This window comes from Ipomoea triloba, chromosome 4, assembly GCF_003576645.1.
Source record: "Ipomoea triloba cultivar NCNSP0323 chromosome 4, ASM357664v1".
Taxonomy (NCBI): domain Eukaryota; kingdom Viridiplantae; phylum Streptophyta; class Magnoliopsida; order Solanales; family Convolvulaceae; genus Ipomoea; species Ipomoea triloba.
This window is the reverse complement of record NC_044919.1, coordinates 17,692,997-17,719,796: the sequence shown is the minus strand read 5'-3', so window position 1 is coordinate 17,719,796 and position 26,800 is coordinate 17,692,997. Positions and strand designations below refer to the sequence as shown.

At 31.4% G+C, this 26,800-nt stretch overlaps 1 protein-coding gene across 1 annotated transcript; it reads left to right on the top strand.

The window, feature by feature from the left end:
- The first annotated feature begins 16,718 nt into the window (after positions 1–16,718).
- Positions 16,719–17,932, top strand: LOC116014906 (2-hydroxyisoflavanone dehydratase-like). Its single transcript, XM_031254864.1, has one exon. It carries the CDS (start codon positions 16,786–16,788, stop codon positions 17,722–17,724), a length of 939 nt encoding a protein of 312 aa, XP_031110724.1. The 5' UTR covers positions 16,719–16,785; the 3' UTR covers positions 17,725–17,932.
- Positions 17,933–26,800: the final 8,868 nt, after the last annotated feature.

Below are 26,800 nucleotides of genomic sequence, written 5' to 3'. Positions count from 1 at the left end.
AACGAAAAACTTAACGGATAATCATAAAAGTAAGGTTAAATTAGGTAATCTCTATTAATAATATTAATCTGAATTATCTTAACCATCTATTTGATTAAATAATTCATCTGAACCATCCATTTGATTAAATAATTTGACTGCCATTTTTTCTATCCATTTTAGGCCTAACTCTCTTTGGCTCTTATTAGTATAGTAGAAGTAATACATTTTTCATAATAAGTAATGTTGACAAGTGCCCCTCACTTATAAGGGCAAATATAATACTTTTGTGGAAAAATGTAATACTTTTAAATCGAAATGTAAAAGTATTGTATTTTCCCATAAAAGTATTACATTTACCCTTATAAGTAACAAAAATTTTATTCCTGATTAGTATTACATTTGAGCATATAAGTATGACATTTGTGCATATAAGTGTTACATTTGCATCTTGACCCGACCCGACCCGTCTCATGGTGAGACGGTCTCACACAAGTTTTTGCCAAATATTTTAATCTTGCGTGTATATATATATATATATATATGATGTATATTATAGTATTCAAACAAAAATATAACTATATTATGTTAATGTACGTAATTATATTCTTCTCATGATAATATTAAAAAAAAATCAAACAATCAAATTACTATATGATGTATATTACAGTATTCAAAAAAATTATTACTATATTATGTTAATGTATGTAATTAAATTGCTCTCATGATAATATTCAAAAAAAATAAAAATTCCAACAATCAAATTACTACATGATGTATATTATAGTATTCAAAAAAAATTACTATATTATGTTAATGTACATAATTAAATTCCTCTCATTATAATATTAAAAAAAATCCAACAATCAAATTACTATATTATGTTAATGTATGTAATTAAATTGCTCTCATGATAATATTCAAAAAAAAATAAAAATTTCAACAATCAAATTACTATATGATATATATTATAGTATTAAAAAAATATTAATATATTACGTTAATGTACGTAATTAAATTCCTTTCACGATAATATTCAAAAAAAATTCCAGCAATCAAATTACTATATGATGTATATTATAGTATTCCAAAAGAATATTATTATATTATGTTAATGTGCGTAATTAAATTCCTCATGATAATATACAAAAAAAAAATTCTAACAATCAAATTACTATATGATGTATATTATAGTATTCCAAAAAAATATTACTATATTATGTTAATGTACCTAATTAAATGATATTCAATTATACGGTTTCGTGTTTGTAGGTTATATATGTATTTATATATTTATTAATTAATTAATTTAGAAATTTGAAATCAGTCAATATAATATTACAATACTTAACAAAATGATTTATGTACATATATTAACAAAATAGTCACACGGAAAGTAATAATTATTCAACAAAATTATAATTATTATACCATGCAATTCAATTATGGTTCAAAATATTTTAATCTTGCGTATTTTTAATATATATATATATATATATATATATATATATATATATATATATATATATATTACTATATGATGTATATTCTAGTATTCAAAAAAATATTACTATATTATGTTAATGTACGTAATTAACTTCCTCTCATGATAATATTCAAAAAAAATTCCAACAATCAAATTAGTATATGATGTATATTATAGTATTCAAAAAAAAATTACTATATTATGTTTAATTAAATTCCTCTCATGATAATATTAAAAAAAAATTCCAACAATCAAATGACTATATGATGTATATTATAGTATTAAAAAAATGTTACTATATTATGTTAATGTACGTAATTAAATTCATCTCATGATAATATTCGAAAAAAATTCTAACAATCTAATTATTATATGATGTATATTATAGTATTCCAAAAAAATATTATTATATTATGTTAATGTACGTAATTAAATTCCTCTCATGATAATATTCAAAAAAAAATCAACAATCAAATTACTATATGATGTATATTATAGTATTTTTAAAAAATATGACTATATTATGTTAATGTATGTAATTAAATGCTATTCAATTATACGGTTGTGTGTTTGTAGGTTATATATGTTTTTATATATTTATTAATTTATTTATTTAAAAATTATAAATCAGTTAACATACTATTACAATACTTAACAAGATTATTTATGTACATATATTAACAAAATAGTCACACGAAAACTAATAATTATTAAAAAAAAAAAATTATAGTTATTATACCATGCAATTCAATTATGGTTCAAAATATTTTAATCTTGCGTATTTTTAATATGTATATATATATATAGATTACTATATGATGTATATTATAGTATTCAAATCTCGATCTATCAAATATCTATTCAAGTATGTAAACAAAGGCAACGATCGAGCTACTTCGTCTTTTATGCAATGACGATTAACAAGAATCAAGGTCAATCACTTTCTCACATAGGCCTCTTTTTGAAAAGACCAGTATTTAGTCATGGACAATTAAATGTTGCTGCTTCAAGAGTCACCAACCTAAATGGATTGAAGATTTTGATTTGTAATAACTGATAAGGAGAACACCCAAAGTAATAATTCCACAACACCCTAAACATTGTATACAAAAAGGTTTTCTAAAATTTGTGAAATGTTATTATAATATTTCATCATAGTTTCATTCATACAATTCTACAATAATTTTCTATTTTGTAAATTTCTCCCTTAATTCATCATATCATAATTGTTGTTGTGCATCGCACGGGTAAAACACTAGTATATATAATAATAGGAGTGTCTGAAAATGTTTTCCCGCCCAAACTAATGGGCATTTTTGTAATATCAAATATTTGGATAAAAAAATCATTTAGAATTAAAATTAATTACCCTTTCCTTTGATAACCCTTTGCTTCATAATCTGTGCTGTATATATCACCACACCCTCCCTTTCTTTATCTCATAACTAGTTTTATACGCGCATTGCGCGAATGGGTTAATGCCCAATGTTTGTATTTAAATAAATATTTGAAAGTATATCAATGCAAGATTATATAGGAGAAGTTTATACATGGATAATTGAATGTCAAATTTTTTTTTATTTAAATATCTAACTCAAAGTATATGAATCCAAGATAATATAGAAAATTCATTATAATTATTACTAAAATAAATGTTTGAAACCTTGTAAAATCGATAGTCTAAATATTTGGTCTAAAAATGATAGTCTAAATAAATACTACTTTTAATTTGAATTTTTCTAAGTGTTCTTAATTCTCTTTTGAGTAACATTGTCATTGTCTTCATCTCTTCCTTTTTGTTGGTAGTGTGTTATTTGCAATTCGGATATTGAAATTTTGAAATTTTAAAATATTATGTATTCCAAAGATATTAAAATTAAAGGTAGTTTCTCGCTTCAATTTGCTGGGTAATGGGTTATTTGAGTACTTTCATTGTCAACAAATCACCCAAGTAGTTAATATGATTGGTTTCAAACTATTCTTTTTTATTTTTTTCATGCTATTAAAGAAATACATATGTATCATTTTTTTGTGTAACTACTAATTTATTTAATTCAATAAGAGTAAAATAGAGTGATTCTGCTTCAATTTGTTGGGTTATTATTTGAGTATTCTCTTTGTCAACCAATCCCCAAGTAGTTAATATAATTAGCTTCAAATTATTTTAAAAGAAATTTCATAGTATTAATAAAATTCTTGGTAAATAAATATATAACATTATTTTGTACTATAACTTTGATATTCAATTACAAGATATTGTAAAAATAAGATAATGGACAATGTAATGAATATCAATTGATAAATTTAAATGTAAGAATCTTTGCATGAGAGAAAATAAAGACAATATAACTAATGAAATTATTTCTCTTATTTAATTTAATTTTTTGATAATGAATAATTTTTTCAAATAAAGGTATTGTAGACACAATTCTAAATTAAAGAAATACATATGTATCATTTTTTGTTGTAGCTACTAATTTATTTAATTTAATAAGAGTAAAATAGAGTGAGAAACTTAATTATGTCAAATTTGATTGAGATGAGGTTCGAACTTAAGACCTTTCTTATAGAAATTAATGGGTAAGTTAAAAGTTAACGGAATATTAACGGAGAAGAGAATATTTAACGGAAAACTTAACGGATAATCATAAAAGTAAGGTTAAATTAGGTAATCTCTAATAATAATATTAATCTGAATTATCTTAACCATCTATTTGATTAAATAATTAATCTGAACCATCCATTTGATTAAATAATTTGACCGCCATTTTTTCTATCCATTTTAGGCCTAACTCTCTTTGGCTCTTATTAGTATAGTAGATTATTATTATATACTCATAAACCACTACAACTTAAAACAGATCTCAGCCTCCCTATCTTTCGTTTCTCCCCTCTATCTCTCGCCTTCCAAATCTGATCTCACCACATTAAAACACAATGAAGAAGAAAGCTCAGAGGCATAATCGTTCGACCATCGTAGAAGAAGAAGAAACCAGATTTGCTCTCACGCCGTCGTTCCAGATCTGATCTCACCGCTACACGGTCGCCATTCCATCGAAGAAGAAGAAGAAAGCTCGATTTTCATTCTCAAGAAGTATGTTTGTTGCATACATTTCTTCTCCAACCAAGCAACCTCTTCACCAGATCCACATACATACATCGTTTTTTTCTTTTTTTTTGAAATTTAATCAGACGGATTGTTTTTGGCTCATCAACGATATCTTCGAGAAGCTCGCCCAAGAGGCATCTCAACCTGCTACAACAAGAAGCCGACAATCACTTCCCGCGAAATTTAGATCGTTGTGAAATTGGTTCTTCGTGGCGAATTGACAAAGCACGTCGTTTCTGAAAGGCACCAAAACAGTCACCAAATTTAGAAGGTCTTTGATGAAATTATTTAAACATTTGTTTCCTTCTGATATAATCTGAATTAGGGTTAATAGCTGTAAGGTAGCTTGGATTTGGGTTTAATTTCATATTATACGGTATTGTTATCTAACTTCAACTATCAATGAATCGATAAGCATTTTCAAAATAAATAATAAAAAAGAAAAAGAAAAAGAAAAAGCATGAATGTCTATGTCACCAAAAATCATACAAATGGTGCATTTAAGATGCACCATTTGTATGATTCATTGGCCTATTACCATATACATTCACGATTTTTCTTTTTATTATTATTATTATTTATTTTGAAAATGCTTATCGATTCATTATATTGATAGTCGAAGATAGATATGAATACCCTATAATCTGAAATTAAACCCAAATCCAAGCTACCTTACAGCTATTAACCCTAATTCGGATTATATCAGAAGGAAACATATGTTTAAATAATTTCATTAAAGAACTTGTAAATTTGGTGACTATTTTGGTGCCTTTAAGAAACGGCGTGCTTTGTCAATTCGCCACGAAGAATCAATTTCACAGCGATCTGAATCTTGCGGGAAGTGAGTGTCGGATTCTTGTTGTAGCAGGTCGAGATGCCTCTTGGGCGAGCTTCTCGAAGATATCGTTGATGAGCCAAAAACAATCCGTATGATTAAATTTCAAAAAAGAAAAAAAAAAAGATGTATGTATATATGTGGATCTGGTGAAGAGGTTGCTTGGTTGGAGAAGAAATGTATGCAACAAACATACTTCTTGAGAACGACGATCGAGTTTTCTTCTTCTTCTTCGATGGAATGGCGACTGTGTAGCGGTGAGATCAGATCTAGAACAACGGCGTGAGAGCAAATCTGGTTTCTTCTTCTTCTACGATGGTGGAACGATTGCGCTTCTGGGCTTTCTTCTTCATTGTGTTTTAATGTGGTGAGATCAGATTTGGAAGGCGAGAGATAGAGGGGAGAAACGAAAGATAGGGAGGCTGAGATCTGTTTTAAGTTTTAGTGGTTTATTAGTATATAATAATAACTAGTAATTACCCGTGCGATGCACGAATAAATGTTTTTATTATATATTTAAATAATAAAATTAATGATGAAATTATAAACAATTCTAATATTTGAAAGTTTACATTTATTTGAAATTATAAAATTTGTATATTGGTGTTGGAATTAATTATTTAAAAATTATATTAAGAAAAGTGATCTAAACAAAAAATAGAAGGAAGAGCATGACTAATTGATATTATTGATATTATTTAAGTAACAAAAATATACTATAATCAAATTAAGGGAATATCTACGTTTAATTACCATAGTAAGATTAAAGTGTTAAATACATGTTGGTAATGTGTACGCAATATGTGTATGTTTAATTTCCTTTAATTATAGATGTAATATGTGTATGTTTAATTTCCTTTAATTATGGATGTAATATGTGTATTCTTATTTTCCTTTAATTTCCACCGTAATATGTGTATGTTTATTTAATTTCCTTTATGGCCTGGACAGAAAAATTTATCATTAATTCCAATAAAATGAGGTCGTTTTATTATGATTACAATATGGTAATTAAGGGGTATATATTATTCTTAATTAATATTATGCTAATTATGACGTCCATGTAATCTAAATAATTATAGTAATTAAGGAGTATATATTATTCTTAATAAAATAATATGTGTATGTTTAATTTTCTTTAACTATGGACATAATATGTGTATGTTTAATTTCATTTAATTATGTCCGTAATATGTGTACCATTAATTTCCTTAATTAATTAAATAAAATCAATATTACTGCAAGTATAAAAACAGTTTAATAACATTATAATGTGTGAATTAATTTCTTAATTACCATAATTATTAAAATTTTATTCAAAAGTAACTATTAGCTTAATTTTATCCGTGTAATAATCTGTGCATAATTGATATTATTGATATTATTGAAGTAAAAAAAAAAAAAAACTTCGTAAGAAGGGATTCTCTATGTTTAATTACCGTAATAAAATTAGATGTTAAATAGGGTTGATAATTACCCTGGGTTATTTAGATGGTAAATTGTATATGTTAATTACCTATAAAGATTACCATACTAAACGGATTAACATATGAATCAGTATTATAAAAAAAAAAAAAAAAGAGAATGAAGTCTTTTTAGGTAAGATATATTAGGAAAAGTATCAATTAATTAAATTATGATAGGAAAATTATATTAGAGAAATTTTATTAGGAAATTGATTAGCTAATATCAATCATGCTAATTTTTTTAATACAATATTTGTAATTACCGATATAAATGGATTTAATAGGAAAATTTAATTAGGAACTTATATTAAGACTTTGGATTATTACTATTATTATTATATTATATTATTAATTATTAATATTAGGGAAATTATATTAGGAAAACTATATTAAGATTTTTGAATTATTATTATTATTATTATTATTATTATTATTATAGATTTTAAAAGGAGGTTACAAAATTTAGTACTATTATTTCAAATACTAAGTATAGTAATCACCATCTTTAACTAATAACTGTCAAATGTGTCTAGCCAAAGGTGAGCACGGTTGTGAGGGAAGCAAATCTCTGCCACCCATCTCCCCAAGTGGAGATACCTCACTCTCCAGTACAGTTTGGGCAAGGGAGATGCTGCCTCATCGTGACCCAAACCAACCGGCCCAGCGCTATATTTGAAACACCATTGTTGGATTTGCGGAATACAGATTTTCGTTGCCTTGAATATCATCCATTGTTTCTCTACATCATACAAAACCAAAACCAAAGTCAAAATCGTAAATAAACGTACCCATACTTTACGTGCATACAAATCCAAAAGATGGAGTAAAGGATGAGACATACCTACTGGTGAGGAGCTAGGCAGAGAAAACATTGAAATGGCGACTTCAATAGTCTATACAATAAATGGGTTGAGGTCGAGGCACTCCGAATGAATAATGGGAAAAGTTCTATGAAGTTCATTAAGAGGTTGTTTACAAGTTTCAACACTCACGCACCTTAAGCATACAAATCACGCACCTTAAGAAGGAAAATTACGTACCTTAAGAAGAAAATTACACACCTAAAGCCACCGCATAACCGCACGGGAAAACAACCCACCACATGAGAATTGAATTATATATATATATATATATATATATATATATATATATATATATATATATATATATATATATATATATTAGAGTTCAGGTGCGGTTGGTGCTATTTACACTATTAGTGTTAACAAAATACACCATTTATGGGTTGTTTGGTTCACGGAATAGGTAGGGAATGAAATAGCATTCCCAGTAATAACCTATTCCGTTGTTTGGTTCGCAATTGTATTCCCAGGAATATTATTCCTGGGAATGAACTATTACCCTTGCAAGGGTAATAGCTATTACTAGGGCCCCCCCAGGTATTAACCTATTCCTGAGAGCTCAGGAATAGGTATTTTTTATTATTTCTTTTTTACCCTTATTTAAACCTAAAAATTTTTAGAGCTCATTTTTTTCCAGATTGAATTCATCGCATCATTTTTTTCAGATTGAATTCATCGCATCATCTCTCTGTCGACACTCGCACACCTAAACCTAAAACTCATCGCATCACCGATCACCAAACAAAGCGCAGTATAATGTCGGTTGGTACAAACTCCGACGACCTCCAAGCTCTCGCCACCGTGCAACGCCGTGAACTCATGGCGGCGGAAGCCATGGAGTCCGACTTCGAATTTGCATTCCACCTCCAACTCCAGGAAGCCTTAAACGCCTCCCTCTCCCTGCAGCCTTCCAGCTCCACCGATCCCCCGGCGACACCGCCTGACCACAAACCGTCATCATCCGCCACCACCGTCGCCGCCGACGGTGAAAGTCTGAGTTACACCGCCGCCCTGTCGCAGGAGCTTGTGAAATTCCAGCAAGAGCTCGATGACCAGAAGCTTTCGGTGACGGAGTTCAAGAAAATCCGAGACGATCTTCACCGTTGGATTCACGACCAGAAGTTCGCCGAGGAGATCATGCGGATTCCGGAAGATGAGTGGGAAGATTGGGGCGGCGACTTTGAGCGGCCGTTTGGGGAAGGGAGTTCTAAGAGTGTAAACGCGGAGGTTTTTAGGGTTTATTTTTGAGTCTTCTATTCTCTATGCTTCCAATTATTGTATAGTTATTAGTAATATTCCTTATAAATTTTTGATATCCCAATTCATGCATATTTTTGTAATCATCTTGCATATAATGTGCTTGTATGGTCATGGTAATGGAGTCCAAAACGTTTTGCTGCAATTATACATAATAATAATAATAACAACAACAACAACAACAACAACAACAATAATAATAATAATTATTATTATTATTATTATTATTATTTTGTACAAGGGCATTTATGTCTTTTAAATATATATTCCATTTCTATTTCTTCCGCGAACCAAACGCTGGAATACAATTCCCAAGTCTATTCCTTCCGCGAACCAAACGCTGAAATACAATTCATATTCTATTTCTTATGGAATAGTATTCCTATTCCTTTAAAATTCATTCCGTGAACCAAACGTACTGTTAATGTTAGGAAATGCAGAATACAAACATGCACTAGTTGTTGAGCAAACACTAGGGAGAACCAATGCCGTGAAGTAGTCATCTTGAGCTGACATTCTTCTAAAGGCTTGGATATTCTAGGGCGTATAGAGAAGTGTAGTGATGAAGTCTGTCATTGGGGCAAACTATTCACAAGGAATTTCAAGCGTAGGATTGAATTCTAGGAAAGACGGATGAAGCTTATGAGAAAGAGAACTGATAAACATGGTTGTGATTTGTTTAAGGAAGCTTAGTTTCAACATATGAGAGCAATCCAACACCAAAACGATTTTTGGAAACAGAGAGCCAATGAATTCTGGCTAAAAGATGGCGACCAGAACACCGCATTCTTCCACAATTCGGTGCGGAGGAGACGAATCAACAACAATATCACCAGATTGAAGAATGAACAGGGCGGTTGGGCTAAGAGAGGTAATGATCTTAATAACCTAAGATTGCTAATTATTTCCAGAATCTTTATTCTGTTGAAGGTGGGGAAATCAATACTGGGATATAGTGGGGGATGTGCTTGAGTTCTGCGAAAATTTTAGGAGAACCAAAACTTTACCTCCAGGAACAAACTCAACCCACATTACCCTAATTCCTAAAGTCTCAAAGCTAGTCTTTATAACAGATTTGAGACCTATTGCTCTCTGCAATGTCTTGTACAAAATCCTATCAAAACCCTTGCCAACAGAATTAAACCTCTCTTAAATAAACTCATTTCTGAATCACAGTGTGCTTTTGTCCCAGGTGGATTAATCACTAACAACCTTCTTCTTGCCCATGAAACCCATCATTATCTGAATAGGAAAACCCAAGGGAAGGGGGAGGCAGTGGGGATGAAATTTGATATGAGCAAAGCGTACAATAGAGTAAACTGGAGTTTGGTGGAAGGGGTTTTGGTTAAACTTGGTTTTAATTTAGTGAGGAGTTTATGGAGATGATTTCAGTGTGTATGACGTCTGTGCAATATTCCATAATTCTTGAAGGCCAATGCTTGGGACCTATTATGCGTAGGAGGGGTTTAAGATAGGGAGATCCTTTATCACCCTATCTATTTATTCTTGTAATGGAATGTCAAAGTGTCTTGATTAACAAGGAGGTCCAAGCAGGGGAAATTCATGGTATTTCTATTGCAAAAGGGGCTCTAGGGTTATCTCACATCTTTTTTGCAGATGACTGCTACATATTTTGTAGAGTAAATTCCCTAGAAGTCAACATTGTAAAAATCAATTCTCACAAACTTTGGTAATGCTTCTGGGCAGTCCATCAATCTCTCTAAGTCATCTATGTTCTTCAACAAGAATGTGGACAGAATCTCTAAAGAGGTTATCACTGAAGTTTTGAACATACCGGAAGGTTCTTTAAGTGGAAAGTATTTAGGTCTGCCATCTCTTATTGACAGGAGGAAGAACGAGATTCTGGGTTTTATCAAGGAGAAGGTGTTGGCCAGAATTAATAGTTGGACTAGCAGGTTTTTATCAAAAGCAGGGAGAGAAGTGTTACGTTAATTAAGAATGTTCTCCAAGCTATCCCTGCTTATGCAATGAGTATCTTTCTACTGCCTCAGGACTTGTGTAATAGGATTGAGACTACTATGAATGGGTTCTGGTGGAAAGGAAATCAATGCAGTTTGTGCTCTAATCAACTAGAGACAATTGAACATCTCCTCATTCACTGTGAATTTGCAAAGAAGTGTTACAGGGGCTTGAATAATGTTTGGGTACAGAATGATGATCAGCTGCCCGTATAGACCACAGGAAATCTGAAGAAAATGGATCAAATATCCTTTTGTCAGCTCCTTGTTGTGTGTTGGAAAATTTGGGAGGTGAGAATTCAAAAAATCTGGAATAATGTATTTCCATAGACTCAAATGGTGGTGGAAGGGGCAAAGGCTTATCTGGAAGCATGGAATCTGATGCAAAGGTACAACAGAAAATTCACGGTACATCTCATTCGTTGATCTAGACACGTGGACAACTGTGAATCGTTCTCATTTCTTTCCTGGGCGGCAGTTCGCATGGGAGCACGCCCACGTATATATATATATATAGACGGATAGTTGCTGCAGCGGCACATATTAACAAAGAACAGAATGAGATTGAATTCAATCTCATTCTGTTCTTGTTATGTATATTTTGTTTTATTTCATACATATATGAAATAATTGTGTTTTAAATTAAAATTAAACTACTAATTACTTAAAAATTAAAACCAATTACATAAAAATTAAACTACAAGAAAAACATACCACATACTACATTAAAATTAAAATTACAAGAATATAAAATTACAAATAAAATTAAAAATAAGGAAATTTTAAAAAATATCACCTACTACATTTAAAACAATATAAATAAAAACCTATGGCGGAGGTGCAGTTTGCCTACGTTGTCTAATATCATTACAATACTTTATGTGTATAGCAAGTTGCTCCTCGGTCATCTCCGATGTGTCCTTCATCAATATATCATCTTCTCTCAATTGAATTTCATATCCTCTCATTTTAATTTCATATTCTCTCAATCGGATTTGATCTTCTCTCAATTGACTATCTTTTGCAAATGTTTGTGAAGTCCTCTCCTTGAAGTAATCAGTGACTAAACGATCGTGGCTTGACTCATGGTTGCTATTGAAATATCGTCTTTTCTTTCTCGATTGGAAAGAACTTTGACGTTTTTGAAGTAGCTTTTTAGTCAACAACAACATGTTTGCCATCATTTCTTCTCCAATTGAATCATCACTACTATCATCATCCATGAGATGCCAATTAAGAGGGAGTGATGACATTTTGCTAGTAAGAAAAATATAGATGTAGAAGTGTAAGAATTTGAGTAATATGAATGAGATATATGTGAGAAGAAGTATTAAGCTACCATATATATAGGCAAAATTTAAAAAAATAATAAAAAAAAATAAAAAACATATTTGCTGCCGTTGCAGCAACGGATAGTTCCGTTGCTGCAACGGCACATACACATATATAAAAGAACAGAATGAGATTGAATTTATATGAATAATCATTCTGTTCTTTGTATATATATTTATATGAATATTTTTTTTAAATATATGAAATAATTGTGTTTTAAACTAAAATTAAACTACTAATTGATTAAAAATTAAAACTAATTACTTAAAAAGCAACGGATAGTTCCGTTGCTGCAACGGCACATACACATATATAAAAGAACAGAATGAGATTGAATTTATATGAATAATCATTCTGTTCTTTGTATATATATTTATATGAATATTTTTTTAAAATATATGAAATAATTGTGTTTTAAACTAAAATTAAACTACTAATTGATTAAAAATTAAAACTAATTACTTAAAAATTGAACTACAAAGCGGTTAGAAAAAAATTAAACTACAAGAAAAAAAAATCACATATTACATTAAAATTTTAAAAAAAAATTACAAGAATATAAAATTATAAATAAGTAATTTTTTTTTAAAAAAATATCATCTGGCTCTTTCAAAAAAAAAAATCATCTATTACATTTAAAACAATATAAATAAAAACTTATGGCAGCGTTGCAGTTCGCCTACGTTGTCTAATATTATTATAATACTCTATGTGTGTAGCAAGTTGCTCCTCCGTCATCTCTAATGTGTCATTCATCAATATATCATATTCTATCAATCGAATTTCATATTGTCTCAATTCAATATCTTTTGAATATGTTTGCGAAGTCTCCTCATTCCCTTCGTCATGTTCCAATTTCATTTTTTGATATCTTTCTAACATTTCTATTTGTTTTTGTAACAATGCTTGGATATCATCATCATCATCATTGTCGGTATAGCGTTCAATGACTTTTCGCTTCACTGTCTTTTCCCCCATTGATCAAGGAAAACCTTCTTCATTACACGTACCTCCACTACCTTCTACACGTCCGCTTGATGTTTGATTGGTAGATGATTTACTTAAGGAGAATTGACGAGCTACAAACGAGATCACCTAGCCTGGAAGGTCTTTGCAAATGGAACATATGTGTTCATATCCAAATTTGTCCAAATCATATTTTTGTTTATACCTCTTCAGTTGCATGTACCATAATATCGGCATCGCTAGCACCACTAGCGTGCATTCCTTGTAACTTACAATAAATGTGATGAAATTTCAGGGTCAATCTACGAATTAGACTCCAATGTGACTTTAACGTTTTGTGTATTATGTTTGGCCAGTGTTGGGGTGATTGTCATTGTAATATTTTTCAACGCGCTTCTAAAATTTTGGATCCGTTTGGTCAGTGCCACATGTTTTATCTTGTGAGATTGTTGCATGAGTTTGTGTCAACATTTTGTTGTTTTCTATGCTCCAAGCATGTCGACGACTACTTTACGATTTGGCCAATGGTGAAATTATTGTTACATCATTCTCGGAATGTGCCTCTAGTTAACATATTATAGGTGTGTTTGGTTCAAATATTAGAATTGGAATGATAATGAGAATCAAATACTTGGTAATGGTAATGAATTTGAGTAGAATGAGTTACTTTGTTTGATAGTAAATAGGAGTTGGAATCAAACTAAATACATAAATAAATAAATAATTAATTAAAATAAATATATAGAAATATATAATACTTATATATATACACATCCATATGTGTGTATGTACTATATTTAATGCATCGATACTGGCCTTTATATTTTTATTTATTATTTTTCATATTTTTTCTTTTTTATTTTTTATTCCATTGTTGAAAAGTAGATAAATAAAACGATAATGAGTTTTGTAATTACTAAACAATTTGATTCCAATAGTAGGATAACAAAAGTAGACAACCAAACAAGATGATGTGTATAAAACCTCATTGTGAGGTGCAAAAGTTCCTAACCAAACACCACCTATGTGTCTATAGATAAAAAAAAAAAAAAAAATTTATGTGTCTTCAATTTATGTACATATGCATAATTTATTAACAAAAGAAACATAATATGTTAATGGTAAACGTATAATCTGAAAGTCATTTTTAACCATGATCCAAAATGCAAAGTAAATATTGGTCCATGGTATAATTTATTACGGGAGTTTTACACTTCTACTACATGGACTCTATGTTTCTACTTCATCACTTTTACTCCTTGATGTGATAATATAGGATTAATTATTTTTCATCATATGAGAATATGAGTTTCAAGGAAAATATCAACATTAAGGATGTGTTTGGTTCGCACATGGAAATCGGAATCGGAATCAGAATAGGAATCAAATACTTGGTAATGGTAGTGAGTTTTGGTGAAAGTATTTGGCATGTTTGGTAGTAGGGTGGAATTGGAATGATTGCCAATATTGTTGTTTGGTTATGTATGATTGTATGATCCTATAATGGAAATAAAGGTTTTTTAAAATACAAGAACAAAAAATTAAGACAATTTATTCTAATATAAAAATATCCAAAGCACCATTATGAACAAAAACATATATAAGCAAATTAGGATGGGGGAATAATGGAATGAAACTCTTATTTTATTAGGAAATGAGTTTTCTAATTAAGGGGGTTAATACTATCAAAGTGGGTCAAAGCTCACGGGTCAACCCGAACTTGCCCCGCGGTGGGGAGAACCGGCTTGTAAAAGCCCGCAAGATATTAGGCTTGCGGTGGCTGGGCCGACCCTCTTTGACAATACTAAATGGAGTAATCAAATCTCATAGTAGTGTTTAGAAACCTGTTGATAGTGGTGAAATTGGTCGAGCCAAGCCGAGTTTTAGAAAATTAGGCAAATTATACTGTGCACCGCGGTGCACATAGCAATGTGCACCACGTACCTAAACGACGTCGTTTTGAGCATTGTAAACTAATCGTCCGTTTTTTTGGAAATCACATTTCCCGTTTCGGCCGGTCTCTGTATTTATGTTAATATTCTGTGTATTCCAGGCAATCATTCTGTGTATTCTAGGCAACCGTTCTGTGTATTATAGGCAATCGTTATGTGTATTCATGTTAGTAACACATGTTGTGATTTCATGTTAGTAACACATGTTGTGGTGTGTTTGTGCATTCGAATGTTTAGGAGGATGAGTTCTGTGTATTTTGTGTAAATATTATGTGTATTCATGTTATTAACACAAGTTGTGATGTATTTGTGCATTCGAATGTTAGGAGGATGAGTTATGTGTATTTTGCGTCAATATTCTGTGTATTATGGGTAAACATTCTGTGTATTCTAGGCAAACGTTCTGTGTATTCTATATAATGATTATGTGTATTATAGATAATGAATTCCTTGGAGTCATTCGCGTCCACTAACATCTGTGTATTTTGTGTCAATATTCTGTGTATTCTGGGCAAACATTCTGTGTATTCTAGGCAAACGTTCTGTGTATTATAGATAATGATTATGTGTACTATAGATAATGAATTCCCTGAGTCATTCGCGTCCGCGTCTACTAACACCAAAACGACGTCGTTTTACGTACGTGGTGCACATTGCTATGTGCACCGTGGTGAAGGGTATAACGATTGAGAAAATTAGGCTTGGGCCTGTTACAAAAATGTAAAGCCTTGGCCTGGACCTGAGCCTGTATGTAGGCTTTTTGTTAGGCTCAAGCCTGAGCCTACAATTGGCATGACTGCCCTAAAACATTTTTAAAAGCCTGCTTAATATTTAGGCTATTAAAAAGGCTTTAAAGTAAATCCTACTTTGAGTCTATTTAAAGTCTACATGTTAAGACTTTTTAAAAACTTTAATAGGGATATAAATAATTTAACAAACATACTTAATACAAAACTAATACTCCGTACATAATTGCATAAGTATATCACCACAATGCAAACATAATAACATTAAAATATAAAATAAAATAAAACAAGTCACGACTTCGCTCGTTAACTTGTTTAGAAATAAATATAATTGTATTATTGTTTATTATCTTATATAATTCCATAAATAATTAACAATCAACTTACATAATTAAGTTGAGACATCTCATTAAATATTATAACAGTAAGAACGGTTAATAAACAAAATTAAACAATAAAAACACTTATAGCAGGATTAGCAGCAATATTTATAACTGAATCATAATTTAGAATAGGATTTTGAAAGTGAAGGGTTAGCGTTTGGTAATTAATCTAATTATATATACTTGGGTTATATTGTAAATATAAAAATATATTAAATAAATAAAATATATACATACATATGATAGTTAAACTTATGAACCAAACACACCCTACAATTTTAATTTTAATAGAGTAAATAAAAATTGAGAATGAAATTTGATAGTATAATTAAAGTAGTATTTTCTCACTTCAATCATTCCGTGTATTGGTGTGTGTTATCCTTTTCTCCTTCACATAATTGCGCTCCCTAATTATACTGAGAGTCTGAGACTATGGCGGCTCTGAACAAGGATGCCGTGCTATTTGATTTCTCTCCAATGCTTATAGTCTACACAGACGGCCGCGTCCACCGGATCGCTGACTTTCCGTTTGTTCCTCCGTCGCCGGAAGACCCATCCGCCGCCGTCTCCTCCAAAGACGTCACCATCTCACCTCATATCTCCGCCAGAATCTACCTCCCAAAGCTCGCCGCCGCTGACCAAAAACTCCCCATCTTAGTCTGGTTCCACGGCGGTGGCTTTTGCATCGAATCCGCCTTCTCCTCCCTCTACCACCGCTACCTCAACATTCTAGCCTCGGAGGCCCAAGCCGTCGCCGTCTCCGTCGAGTACCGGCTCGCGCCGGAGAGCCCCTTGCCGGCCGCGTATGAGGATTGTTGGGAGGCTCTACAGTGGGTCGCTTCTCACGCGCACCCGGAGAAAATCGGCGTAAAAGAACCATGGTTAGTTAACCATGGTAACTTCGATAAGATTCTCATCGGCGGCGATAGCGCCGGGGGTAATATAGTCCACAACACCCTGATTAGAGCTGGAAAAATCGGGGAAGTGAAGATCACAGGTGCGATTCTATCTTACCCATACTTCTGGGGCTCATTCGAAGCCGACACTGAATCTTTAGCCGGAAGGCTCTGGGGTTTCGTTTACCCGACCGCTCCTGATGGAATCGACAATCCCCTGATTAATCCGTTTGTGGAAAATGCTCCGAAGCTGTCTGGGTTGGGTTGTTCCAGGATGTTTGTCTGTGTGGGAGAGAAAGATGTGCTGAAAGGTGTGGGAATTCGATATGTTGAGGAAGTGAAGAAAAGTGGGTGGGAAGGAGATATTGAGCTGATTAATGTTGAAGGAGAGGATCATGTGTTTGACATCTTCGATCCTTATTCAGAGAAAGCCAAACATCTCATTAGCCGCATTGCTTCTTTCATCCAGCATTGATTTTACCTCTGCAGATGTTTTAATGTCATGTTCAGACTTTATCCAAATAAATTTGGTGTTTGATTGTGTCGAATGACTGGTACCCTGTTTAAGATTGTTATTAAGTGCTCAAGCAATACAAAAGAATCAGAAAAAAATGTTTTCTTATATTTATGTTTATGTAATTATAAGCTTTGAATGATGATATTCTTTTGTATTTTCTTCAAAAGCCTGCTTCCATTATTTGCTGTGAAACTTGTTGGATATCGAGACTGATTGTGCTGGTGATGTTGAGACTAATTGTGCTGATGATGTGGAGACTAAAAAAATTGGTTCTGTTATATTTTCTTATTCTTCAAACAAGCACTTTCAACTGCAAAAGCAGAATACATAGCAACAATAAATTGTGTTACTCAAGCAATTTGGCTAAGAAAAATTTTAAAGTTTTTACAACTCAAGCAGACTGTAAATTTGTTATTCAAGAATCATGTCTTTCATCATGACTTCAATAAACACAATATTGATATATTATAACAAAATCAGAAAGTTGGTGAGTATCAAGTTACAGATATTTTTGTAAATCCTGAAAATGATTAGAATAGTTAACATTTTTGACTTAGGATTAAATATGCAACTAGCAATTTCCCCGTGCGATGCACGGACTTAAATTTTATATTTTTGTTATGAATAGTTATCAATTGTATTATATGAATGTATTTGTATTTGTTGATAAGTAATGTTAGTACAACATTAAAATAAAATGAGTAAAATATTTTATTTACAACTTATTGAATACTTCTTTATAAACTACATCGCACAAGTCATCTTTGCAGTACTATCTCTCATTACAAATCATAAACTTGAGTCCCTTAGAATTATTGACTCTATATGCTGCTACGTATAACTGTCCGTGTACAAACACTGATTTTTTTTAATAGCAGTCCTAACGAATGATCAAGTTTCTTAACAACATCACCGGAGAGTGTACTTTTAGCGTCAGTGAATGGTTTGGAATACCTGACTATTGTAGCAATCGAATCATCCCCACATTGTAATATATTATGACTTATTACTATTATTACTATTATTATTATTATTATTATTATTATTATTATTATTATATGTTTAGAGTTTTTTCCCTTTAATTACTATTATTACTTTTTGTTTTTGAAGTATTATTATTATTAATTATTGACCTCATTATGTATTCAAACTATGTACTAAAATGATTGAAATAGTTGTAACTTATTTACTAATACGTTTTTATCAACTTTTGTTACCTTTGGTAGTGTATTGATTTTCATTTTTTTTTCTTTTTTTTAAAAAAATTAAATTTGTAAAATAAAATTATTATTATTATTACTATTATATGTTTACCATTTTCCCTTTAATTATTTGCCCTATAATAATTTAAGAAAACAATATATCATAACAATAACAATAATTAGAAATCATATATAGCACAAATTTTAATTATGGTATTGTAATTCCTACTTACCTTTATACTTAAATTTTTTTGTTAAACCTTTTATATTGGATTAAAATTAATTATTAATTATTTATACAATAATAACATTTAAAGTTTAATACAATTTTTGTATATAATAAATTTATAAATTGGTATATTTATTATGTAATTTTTTTTATAACGAATTAAATTGAAAAAAAAAACTCAAAAATGCATTGATAAGTTAATTTATAAATTTAAATAGATTCAAATTTAAATATTGATTACTTTTAATCACCATCACCATTAATAAAATGATTTTTTTTAAAACGCCACAATAATAGTATACATAAATAAATTTTAAATTAAAAAATACAAATTGATTGACCCATAACAAATAGGGCCGTTTACAGCATTCATTGAAGCCCAACCACAATTTTATATTTCAAATAAGCATTCTGATTATTTGGACCTAAAAAAATATTAATTTTGTTTAATCCAAACACCACAAAAAAACCACAGCCCCAAAACAAACTCTAATCCATTCGGTCACCACTCAGACCGAATGCGCTCCATCTTCTCGTAAACTAAAATATATGTAAAACCCAGATGCATTAAAAAATTGTAACATTCATGAGTCATCCATTGATTTTCCCTATTGAGTTTTTATGATATTTTGCTAGAAATACTCCATTCATACTGGAAAAAAAGTCTGTTCAGAAAATATTTAAATACTTCTACTATTAAGATTACACTTTCTGTCAAATTTTTATAGTCCAAATGTAAGGTATTTTGATTGTAATACTCCATTCAAAATTTTCAGCAATTTAAACTGCATAAAAAAGAGAAAATGAAGATTTAATCCTGCATAGGGATTTTATCCTAAACCCTACTGTATAATTTTGCTTTTTATAATCAAAATTTTCAGCAATTTTGTCCATTGTATATTGCTTTTTTTTTAATAATCAATTTGACATCATAAACAGATTCAGTTAAAAAAGCTTAAAATTGAATTTGGCTTGTGAGTATAGGCTGTATAGCAATTCTGTTGGAAGGCTTACCTGCTATTATATTCCGAAATGATTTTTTATTTCAAACTCACGTACATTTTCATTCAACTGTCCTGTAATTGCAAAACATCACATATACATTTTATAATAGCTGGCGGTTCTGTAGTTGGCAAAACAGCATTTTACATAAGAATTAGTTGCGGGTCTCATATATCATGTTTGAAACAGAATTTATTTCTTCTAGATAAATAAAAATACATATAACTTCAAACAGCTAAAATTAAAGATTAAAAAAATGACAAATTTACCTCATCATCATGGATCAGGCATTATAAAACAAAATCTTGCCTGCTCTTAGTGTAGAGAACTAATTTCTTCTATACAAAGGTGATTCACGGGTGATGCAGAATGGATTATGTAATCTGGCAAGGAATGTTTATATAGATTTTGAAGTTATTAAAGTCTGTTATTGAATAACGAAAAGATTAGCATATGTCTTGGAAGTATGAAAACCATCATAATGTTTCATAAATGTTGTTCAATTAGATTCAAATTAAATCTAATTTGTAATGGAAGGTTGCAACGGTTATGATATAAGGTTGTACTATTATTATTGCAGGTTGGATTATCCAGATATAAGGTTGTACTATTATTATTGCAGGTTGGATTATCCATGGATTTTTTGTTTGGGAAATGAATATGGTATGGATTATCCATGGATTTTTTGTTTGGGAAATGAATATGGTATTTAGTTAGCCGTGAATTATTTCGGCTAAGCCTCCTCAGGTATTTAGTTAGCCGTGAATTATTTCGGCTAAGCCTCCTCAAAATCTGTAACTTAATGTAAACAGCATTTATTATGAAAACTAAGCCTCCTTAGAATCCGCAGCTTAATGTAAACAGCATTTAATATGAATTTAATAACTATTTTTTCTTTTCTGCTGGAAACAACTTTTGATTATCTATTCTACACGACAGCGTTTTTGGCCATATCTTGGGCGGGAAAATTTCACCAAAGGATTTTGCTTTATTATAGATAGGATGTTATAATATTAAACCAACTCAAAATATAAAGTTAGTGGGTTTATTGGTTGTTAAATAAAGTTAATGGTTAGTGTTTTTTTTTTTTTTTTTTTACACCTATAAATAGCATCGTATTTAATTTCTAGCTTTGAATTGTAACATATTTTTGTATCGCTCTTTCTAAGTATATAGATATATGCCAAAGACTTTGTAGTCTAGTGACACCCGATTTACACTCCCATATGGAAGGGAGTGGTTTGATAAGTGGGAAAAAATCACAAACTTCACTATTGTTATGACCAAATATCTTGATGTCTCGACAACATGCAAAATGGTTAATATTTAAAATCATTGTTAGACTTCGAAGATATTTAGTAAATGACAGATCCACCAAAATTTTGACAAATCCACCATTTTAACATTCTAACTTCAATCAAAACATCGAAATTATTGTTTGATAAAATGACAGTTTGGAGCAGCAACCACTATTACAAACGCTGCAAAATGCAACATTTGCAATTGGCGTTTTGGGGTCTTTCCCCAAAACACCCTCATTAATATAAAAAAAAAATTGTAGCCAGAGTAGCCTTTGAAGGCTCCTTAATTAAGGAACCCAACAAGGCTCAAAACCTTGCCCATCCGCTTGCCCATGGCAAATTATACCGTGCACCACGTACGTAAACGACGTCGTTTTGAGCATTGTAAACTAACCGGCCATTTTTTTGGAAATCACGTTTCTCGTTTCGGCCGGTATGTGTATTTATGTTAATATTCTGTGTATTCTAGGTAATCGTTCTGTGTATTCCACGCAATCGTTTTGTGTATTCCACGCAACCATTCTGTGTATTCATGTTAGTAACACATGTTGTGATGTGTTTGTGCATTCGAATGCTTAGGAGGATGAGTTCTGTGTATTTTGTGTCAATATTCTGTGTATTCATGTTATTAACACAGGTAGTGATGTGTTTGTGCATTCGAATGTTAGGAGGATGAGTTCCGTTCTGTGTATTCTAGATAATGATTATATGTATTATAGATAAATGAATTCCCTGAAGTCATTCACGTCCGCGCCCACTAACATCGAAACGACGTCGTTTTGGACCAGGTGGTCGTAGACTTTTTATGTACAAACAAATACCCGGAGTATTCCGGGGTTATCGATCCACAGGGAAGCGGGGTATTAAGCACTAGTTACTAATTAATTCACGAGAAGCTATTCCTACGTTAACAATGTGTATTTATCTATAATTATGAAAACAAAATAAATGAAGCAAGGCAAACGGATTTTTATATACAAGAGATTAAGAGCGGGATTTTTGGAGGTCAAAGTGTTTAATCACCTAGTGCCAATCTAAAGTGAAATAATCATTCGGGTTAAACAAGTGTGGATGATTGCAATCTAAAAGGGAAATATTACTCTCGTAATTCAATCCCGAAATAAGGTAATTGGAATACTCACTCTCGTGAGCTATTCACAACATATAATCAAGAACAAGCAATAAATGGAATACCCACTCTCGTGGGCTATTCACAATTGGAATACTCACTCTCGTGAGCTATTCACATTAAATCCCTTAATCAACATGTCCTCTCTCGAGGTACAAGAATCAAGTGCAATTGTGGGTGCTCTAAGTCATAGACAAATTTAGCAATGAAACAAGTAATTAGGATCCTTAACTACAAACATCAAGAAATTAAGCCACAATTACAACACAAGTAATAAACCCAAATAGATATTTCATTCAAGCAATTCAAGAACTAGGCACATAGGTTCATAAACACTTATCAATCCAAAAATCCCAAAGGAAAGCTTAGCCTATCATGGCTAAAATAGATTCAACAANGGAAAAAATCACAAACTTCACTATTGTTATGACCAAATATCTTGATGTCTCGACAACATGCAAAATGGTTAATATTTAAAATCATTGTTAGACTTCGAAGATATTTAGTAAATGACAGATCCACCAAAATTTTGACAAATCCACCATTTTAACATTCTAACTTCAATCAAAACATCGAAATTATTGTTTGATAAAATGACAGTTTGGAGCAGCAACCACTATTACAAACGCTGCAAAATGCAACATTTGCAATTGGCGTTTTGGGGTCTTTCCCCAAAACACCCTCATTAATATAAAAAAAAAATTGTAGCCAGAGTAGCCTTTGAAGGCTCCTTAATTAAGGAACCCAACAAGGCTCAAAACCTTGCCCATCCGCTTGCCCATGGCAAATTATACCGTGCACCACGTACGTAAACGACGTCGTTTTGAGCATTGTAAACTAACCGGCCATTTTTTTGGAAATCACGTTTCTCGTTTCGGCCGGTATGTGTATTTATGTTAATATTCTGTGTATTCTAGGTAATCGTTCTGTGTATTCCACGCAATCGTTTTGTGTATTCCACGCAACCATTCTGTGTATTCATGTTAGTAACACATGTTGTGATGTGTTTGTGCATTCGAATGCTTAGGAGGATGAGTTCTGTGTATTTTGTGTCAATATTCTGTGTATTCATGTTATTAACACAGGTAGTGATGTGTTTGTGCATTCGAATGTTAGGAGGATGAGTTCCGTTCTGTGTATTCTAGATAATGATTATATGTATTATAGATAAATGAATTCCCTGAAGTCATTCACGTCCGCGCCCACTAACATCGAAACGACGTCGTTTTGGACCAGGTGGTCGTAGACTTTTTATGTACAAACAAATACCCGGAGTATTCCGGGGTTATCGATCCACAGGGAAGCGGGGTATTAAGCACTAGTTACTAATTAATTCACGAGAAGCTATTCCTACGTTAACAATGTGTATTTATCTATAATTATGAAAACAAAATAAATGAAGCAAGGCAAACGGATTTTTATATACAAGAGATTAAGAGCGGGATTTTTGGAGGTCAAAGTGTTTAATCACCTAGTGCCAATCTAAAGTGAAATAATCATTCGGGTTAAACAAGTGTGGATGATTGCAATCTAAAAGGGAAATATTACTCTCGTAATTCAATCCCGAAATAAGGTAATTGGAATACTCACTCTCGTGAGCTATTCACAACATATAATCAAGAACAAGCAATAAATGGAATACCCACTCTCGTGGGCTATTCACAATTGGAATACTCACTCTCGTGAGCTATTCACATTAAATCCCTTAATCAACATGTCCTCTCTCGAGGTACAAGAATCAAGTGCAATTGTGGGTGCTCTAAGTCATAGACAAATTTAGCAATGAAACAAGTAATTAGGATCCTTAACTACAAACATCAAGAAATTAAGCCACAATTACAACACAAGTAATAAACCCAAATAGATATTTCATTCAAGCAATTCAAGAACTAGGCACATAGGTTCATAAACACTTATCAATCCAAAAATCCCAAAGGAAAGCTTAGCCTATCATGGCTAAAATAAATTCAACAAATATACAATAAAGCTTTAAAATAGAAAAGAGAGGAAGAAATTCTCCCGAATGATGCCTCCAAGCTCTTCTCTTCTCTTGTTGTTGCTTCAAATCTTCTTCCTTGCTCTCATTTTTGGTCCAAATCCGCAGCCAAGCTTGTTAGGGTTGATAGGAAGTGATGCTTTTATAGTGGGTGGAGAATGGGGGGCAAAAATGGCAATTCAAAGAACTGCAAAATCGCAGATCTGCAACTCTCGCCGCGGCGAGCCTAATTCTCGCCGCGGCGAGAGCGTCACTGCCCAAAATTTGGGATTCTCGCCACGGCGAGAATGAAGCTCGCCGCGGCGAGAATCCGCCTGTGACGAAGCTCTAACTTGCAGCCTGATTTTGACCCTTTTCCCTTTTGAATCACACTTTAATGTATTCATAAGAATTGTAGCCCTTGAAGTCTTCTTTCCAATGGTTCAAGAATCACCTCATTTGGATACTCCTAGACTGAGATATGGTTCAATTACTGAGGTGTCGCCATATTTAGCAGGAATTACAACTCTTTGATCTTTTGACCAGTTTTCCTTTTGATCTACACTTTGATGTCTTCATAAGAGTTGTAGCCCTTGAAGTCTTCTTTCCAATGGCTCAAGAATCATCTCATTTGGATATTCATAGGAAGAGATATGGTCCGATTACCAAGATGTCGCCATGGTAGCGGGAATTACAACTCTTTGGCTCCTTTGAATTGGCTTTTGCTCCCAAATAGTTCTAATGCACTTCTAAACACATCAAAAACATCTAAACCAAGCATTATACCATTTAAAATATGAAAACAAGGAAATAATCATTGGACACAACATTTTATCACACAATTAACTATAAAACCTACATAAAAACACAAGTAAAATAGGTACAAATGAGAGTGTATCACCAGGGTGCACATTGCTATGTGCACCGTGGTCCACAATATAACTATTGCTTGCCCAGCGGGTGGGCAAAGTAATCAATAAACAATGAGCCTTGAGGCTCCTTTTATAGGATCGTCAAGGCTCCATTCATCTCTTCTCCCACCGATGTGGGAGAAGAGGGGAAACAAACCCCTTTACTTTTATTTTTTAATTTTTTTTATATTATTATTATTATTATTAAATATATGTATACTTTTTTGGTCATTTTACATGTTAACTGTTAATCTAAACAGGGTCGGCCCTGGGCATGTCTTCCCAGTGCCACTGCACAGGGCCCCCAAAATTTGGGGGGCCCAACTGTAAAAAAAAATGAATATATATATATATATATATATATATATATATATATATATATATATATATAGTATTTTTTATGTAAAAATTTTACATGGTCCAATCACTTGAAAGTATCAAATGTAAATAAAAATGGGAGTTATTTTTTGAAAAGAAGAATGGAAGTTATTAATTTGAGTATGATTAAAAATATGCAGATCAATTTGAATGTGACTAGAATTAGGCAAGGCAATTTGGTATGATTATGGAAGGGTGGCATAGAGATAAATTGGAATAAATTCATAACTTTAGCATATGTAAGGGAAAATTATTTGGCAATTTCTTTGAAGATCGGAAGTCAGTCAACAATTTTTCGATAATTTTGGTTTTCAAACAAGTTCGCAATTTTAATTTTGGCTATCTCTTCAACTCTTTAAATCTCAAAGAATGAAATTGCAAAACATCAATTAATTACGGTAATACATAATTTGATAAGTTTTATTTATTTTTAACTATATATTTATTGAACAACATCAACAAGATTTTCATATATCTATAATTTTATATAACTTTTTTTTTTGTATCAATAGGATTTTATAATTATATTTTCTAGAAATTATGTATCTGGGTTGGGTTAGAGAAGTGTAAAAAGAAAAGAATAATCGACTATTTCAATTACTATCGTCTTTACAAAAAGAAAAAAAAAAAGATATTCAGTGTTGAAATTGTTGAAATTTTACATTTTTACCTGCGCGATCAAGTATCTTACATTGTAAGAGAGAGTCAATGGATTAGCTTTAATTGCAATTGAAAATGAGATTTTGGAAAAGGTTGATACTTTTTAAATGAAATATTAGATATATTATTTTTGAATATTTTATGTTTTTGATATATATATATATATATATATATATATATATATATATATATATATATATATATATATATATATATATATATATATATATATATATATATATATATA